A 6,072-nucleotide genomic window follows, 5' to 3' on the forward strand; every position below is an offset into this window, starting at 1 on the left:
GACTTGCTAACTAATTTTTGTCATGTGCCTTTTTTTTTAGAAGCAAAGAATTTCAAAGTTCGTAAAGTGCAAAATTTTCAAATTTTTCATTATATTTTGATGTTTTTCACAAAAAACACACAAGACAGCGACCAAATTTTGCCACTAACATAAAGTACCATATGTGACGAAAAAACAATCTCAGAATCGCTAGCATACGTTAAAGCATCACTGAGCTATAAGCGCATAAAGTGAGACAGGTTAGATTTTGAAAAATTAGCCTGGTCATTAAGGCCCAAATAGGCTTGGTCCCTAAGGGGTTAAAGGGGTTGTCCAGCAATTTTTTTTTTTCCTTCTTTCAAATCAACTGGTGTCAGAAAGTTATATAGATTTGTAATTTACTTCTATTTAAAAATCTCAAGTCTTCCCATACTTATAAGCTACTGTATGTCCTGCAGGAAGTTGTGTATTCTTTCCAGTCTAACATAGTGCTCTCTGCTGCCACCTCTGTCCATGTCAGGAACTGTCCAGAGCAGCAGCAAATCCCCATAGAAAACCTCTCCTGCTCTGGACGGTTCCTGTCTTGGCCAGAGATGTCAGCAGAGAGCACTGTTTTTGAATGTGACTAAAACAACACTTCCTGCAGGACATACAGTAGCTTATAGGTATGTGAAGACTTGACATTTTTAAATAGATGTAAATTACAAATCTATATAACTTTCTGACACCAGTTGATTTGAAGGGTCCCCCCCCCCCCCCCCCCCGCTGGAGAACCCCTTTAAGGATTATCTATGTAAAATATTGCAGATTATTTACCAGATCACCCTCCTATGAACTGTTTCCTCTATGGCTTTCCTAATGTCTTTATTCCTCAGACTGTATATAATGGGGTTGACCAAAGGAGTAAACACAGTATATAGCAGGGAGAGGATTTTACTGATGGTGACGGTTCTGCCTTTTGTCGGGACCACATAGACACTGAATATAGTCCCATAGAAAATGGAGACCACAATGAGGTGGGAGCTACAGGTGGAGAAGGCTTTCTGTCTACCAGTACTGGATGGGATCCTTAAGATGGCTGAAACTATATAAGTATAAGACACAACGATGATTATTGTTGGGATTATTAGTATTGGAATACCTATTAAATACGTCTCCAAGTGGACAATGAAGGTGTCAGAACAGGCAAGGTCTAATAATGGGACAATGTCACAGAATAAATGGTCAATGATATTTGGGCCACAGAAGTCTAGCTTTGCTACCGTTATGATGTAAATCAAATTAAAAGAGAATCCAGACAACCAACAGATGGCGGCCAGTATCTCACAATGGCCACCTGACATGGTGGAGGAGTACCGAAGGGGATTACAGATGGCCACATATCTGTCATAAGACATCACTGTGAGAAGAAGACACTCAGAAGCTTCTGAGGCACCAAAGACATAAAACTGAGTCATACAACCAATAAAAGTAATGGTGGCCCCATTATTCAGTAGTATGTGGAGCAGGTTGGGGACAATATCATTAGATAATAAGATGTCACTGATGGAGAGCTGTGAGATGAAGAAGTACATTGGGGTGTGGAGGATCTTGCTGGTGGACACCAGGGTGATGATCAGGAGGTTCCCAAATATTATCAGCCAATAAACCACAAGGAACAGGAAGAACAGGGAAAGTCTTAAAACCCGACTGACTTGAAATCCTAAGAGAAGGAACTCTGTGACCTCCGTCTGGTTGATCTCTTGCAGGAAGATCTAGGCAGTAGTTATAGTGTGTATTAAAAACGTAAAATAAATAACTTTTATCAGGTTAAAACATGTCACTGTTCTGTATCTTTATATCATTGTCTTATTGCACAGTAATGTAACTACATGCACAGCTCTATGGAATACCATGGTGCCATAAAAGAAATGTAAAATATACTAGACATTTTAAAGGGAATGTGTCAGCTAAGATTCACCTTCCAAACTGCTTTTAGGTTAAAGTGTCACTGTCGTATTTATTTATTTATTTTTATTTATTTATTATTTTATAGTTCAGGAGATTTTAAGAAACATTGTTATCGGGTTTATTAGGCAAAAATGCCATTATCTGCATTCAAAAAGCCTTTCCTCAGACCCCCCCCCCCCCCCCCTCTCTCTCATTCACTGCTCATTATCAGGAAATCTCAACTGTTTAACATCAGTCAGGTTCTGTCTGTGTTATGGAGAGGGGAGGGGGGAGGAGGGAGATTAGTCGCCAGCAGAGAGCAGAAAACAAAGGATTACACAGTGGGAGCTGTGTGAAAGCCGCTATTCCGAGGTCAGAGTAATCAGTGCTGACATCAGAAGAGATAGCCAGTGATAAAGCTGTAAATTAACTCTTTGTTGTCCTGTTTTGGTGCCTCATCTCCCTCCACCACTCCCCTCTTTATAAGAGAACAATGAAGACAGAGGGGAGAGCTTCAAACTGCTTTTTCATGATAAAAATGCATTTTTCGGCTAATAAACCCAATTACAGTTTCTTAAAATAGCCTGTACTATTATTTACTGTAAAAAAAAGTAAACGACAGTGACACTTTAACCTCTTAGGGACCCATGACATACGGGTACGTCATGGAATCCTGTCACTTAAGGACTTATGCCGTACCCGTATGTCATGGAGTCCGCCGGTGCTTTGAAGTGAGTTCAGGAGCTGAACTCACTTCAAAGCACGTGGGTACCAGCTGCTATATACAGCCAGATCCTCACTGTTGATGATGGGCCGCCGTAATCAGTGGCACTTACATAAGTGGCAAGAGCTGTGCTCTTGTCACTGACCGATGGGGACCCCTGCAGCGTGTCTGCTGGGGTTCCGATTGTTGTATCTGACTCCCGGAGGTCTCTTACCTTCCTACTGGCAGTCAGATCGGCGATCACTGTATAGAGTCTGCACAGGCAGGCTCTATGCAATGATCGCAGATTACACTGATCAATGCTATGCTATGGCAAAGCAATGCTCAGTGTAAGAAATCCAATGTAAAAATGTTAAAGTCCCCTAAGGGGACAGAAAAAGTGTAAATAAATAAATAAATAAAAACTAAAAAAAAAACAAAAAAAAAAACCATAGCCCCTCCCCCAATAAAAGTTTAAATCACCCCCCTTTCCCATTTTATAAATAAAAAACATAAAACACATTGGGGGACATGTATCAAAGTAAAAAAGCATATTTTTTTTGCGGAAAGGGGCCAGATGCAAATAAATTTATTTGCAAATGGCCATTTTGCAAATAAATTATTTGCATGTGGCACCTCTCTGCCCGATACACCAGGGGGGGCGGGGAGGGGGGTGATGGGGGCAGAACGGGGGGCGCAGACTCAGAGTCCGCTCTATTCTGCATTTGTTTCGCGAAAAAATAGTCAGGAAACATACTCCAGCTCTGAGCTGGCGTAGGTTTCCTGCCGCTCGCAGCGGCGCGCGCGGGATTTATGCAGAGGCAGTCCACCTCTACATAAATCTCCATAGTCTTGGAGCAGCGGGGACATTTTTAAGTCCGGCACAGAAAACACCGGACTTAATAAATGTCCCCCATTGTGGGAACTGACATGTTCTGTGCGGGCGCTATTCAATGAATAGCGGCCGCAGAAAACTGACATGTCAGTTTCTCGTGTGGCCGGATGGAATCCCAGCCTGAACAGGATTCCGTTCATTCACAGACAACATATAGTTTGTATATATCACGGCCATTGTTGCAAATTGCAACAACGGCTGTGATTTGTACAAAACATACGTAGTGTGATCATGGCCTAAAGAGGCATCTTCCTGCAAGAATTTCGGAGACTATTTGGTGCATCTGAATGGGGTTGGCAATAAACAAAGACATCACCCAATTCACATGCATGGGATACATTTTTGGTTGCAGTCATTTTTTACCCAATCCAGTTAATGTGAAGACATCCTATATTCAACCTCTAGACAATGGGGAGATCCCTGCCCGATCCAAGAGACACCTTAATATTGTCTGTAGGAATAAACAAATGCCCATAATACATTGGAGGCTAAAACATAACTTTTATTTTACAATTTATTCAGAAGTACAGTGGTGCCTTGGATTATGAGTATAATACGTTCCGGGACCGCGCTTGTAATCCAAATCCACTCTTAGACCAAAGCAAATTTTCCCATAAGAAATCATTGAAATGCGGATAATTGGTTCCACACTCCCCAAAAATTCTGAATAACATGTAAAACAAATGAAACAAACATTCAGAAACAGCTGAATATGTGATAATATAACTTACTATAAAGTATAGCAATCAGCATGTGGAGTATAATATATAATAACAGCATAAACCTGATAACACAGCAGCAGTTTGTAGATACAGGATGGAGCTGCAGATTCCCATACTGGTTACTGGGCAAACAGGCTAGAAAAGAGAAGTAGGGTTGCTGTCAGAGGTCTGTATGGTCACATGACCTGACTGTCACAGATCTGTGCAGGAGGACAGTGACAGAAACTTTTCTATACTGCAGTGTGAATAGCTGAGAGTGAGTGCAGGCACATTATATCAGCAGTGTATATAGCTGAGTGTGAGTGCAGGCACATTACAGCAGCAGTGTGTATAGCTGAGTGTGAGTGCAGGCACTTTATAGCAGCAGTGCTATGAAGAGATTACCTCCACAGTCCTGTCTCCTGATTCAAGCCCCAGCCTGAAGTGGATCTGCTATGATTCGGGAGGTGAGGGAGACTTCCTGGCTCAGAGTACAGGGCTGTAGACCCTGCTATGCAGACAATGCTCCTCCCCCACTCCCCCTCCCACAAAGTACAGGGAGCTCTTACACCAAAGCATTGCTCTTACACCAAGTTACATTTTTGAAAAACAGTGAGCTCTTCTAGCAAAACGCTCTCAATCGAAATTCATCTTAAACCACTGTATATACAAGTGCTCAAACATGTGCATAACATGCATTAAAAGTATGCAAGGGTAATATATTCCAAGCTATGCGGTATGTGAGGCTAGATACACTATCGTGGAGATATTAAGACAGCAACTACCGCTGATAGCACCCCGGCTGTCGGCACTAGACTCAGGAACTCTTGTTCCATCGACGACCAATACCAGGTCGGTCAGTGATAAGCTCAAGACACACTGCCGCCCTAGATATGTCGTCTCTATTTCCACTCTTAGTCTATTGTTCGCATAGTTGATTAGTAGTGTTGACTATGAGGTCAAGATCATCCAAAACCCAGCAGAGGAGCAAAAACATCAATGGACATCAAACATCTATGGTCATCATGTTGTCTCTGTAATAAAATTACATGGCAATAAATCCGCTGTCAGGTTAAGAGAATATTATGGATAATGTGATGACAATGGCACCAATCAAGGGTCATATATACATTCTACAAACATTACTCACATCAGATATGTCTTTGTTCATTCTCTGAATACTCTTCCTTCTGGTCGCTCTCAGGTCTCTGGGGGGGATGAGTGACAATGTTACACAGCGGCGGCGTCAGCTTCTATGACCACCAGACCCCTGAATGTGAGACATTACCTGCCGATATTTATCTACAAGATGAAGACAAGGGAGCAGGTAGAAGAACTCCCCGGAGATATCTCTGCTGCTGTCTGATCAGTCTCCGGTGTGACGGTCAGTGGGGGAATATAGAGAGAGATCTGTAATCATGAGCAGAGCCTACCGATTATTTAGAAGAATACATAAAAAATTGAGTTATACAGAACATTATTGTAGAGATGGTAAAATTACATTTTCTGCATAATGAATACATTTGTGAGTTAAGAAGTTCATGGCCCCAAACCTTATTGTAACAGACCAACAAGAAAGAAAAAAGTGATGGCACTGCCTGGCTCTCCACTAGATGGCACTATCTCAGGCTGGGTCCGGTATGTGGTGGTGCTCAATCCGAAATAAACATGCTGTATGAACAATGAATAAAGGATAAAAGGAGGCACTCACCAGCAGTGTATTCAGACCATCCGGCTTTTATTGCTGTGCGCCGGGGGAGCGGGGGAGACAAGGTGGGTGACCGCAGTTTCGCGGCTTAGTGCCGCTTTGATGAGGGTTCGTCTGAAAGAGGGTTCGTGAAAGCGGCACTAAGCCGCGAAACTGC

General features: G+C 42.4%; 1 protein-coding gene across 1 annotated transcript; it reads right to left on the minus strand.

Moving 5' to 3' along the window:
* Positions 1–791: 791 nt before the first annotated feature.
* On the minus strand, positions 792–5,043 carry LOC138785957 (olfactory receptor 10A7-like). The gene is made up of 2 exons (XM_069962480.1): positions 4,993–5,043; positions 792–1,733 (listed from the first exon to the last, which is right to left on the minus strand). Exons 1-2 carry the CDS (start codon positions 5,041–5,043, stop codon positions 792–794), a joined length of 993 nt encoding a protein of 330 aa, XP_069818581.1.
* Positions 5,044–6,072: the final 1,029 nt, after the last annotated feature.

The sequence above is a fragment of the Dendropsophus ebraccatus genome, chromosome 1 (assembly GCF_027789765.1).
Source record: "Dendropsophus ebraccatus isolate aDenEbr1 chromosome 1, aDenEbr1.pat, whole genome shotgun sequence".
In the NCBI taxonomy this organism is placed as follows: Eukaryota; Metazoa; Chordata; class Amphibia; order Anura; family Hylidae; genus Dendropsophus; species Dendropsophus ebraccatus.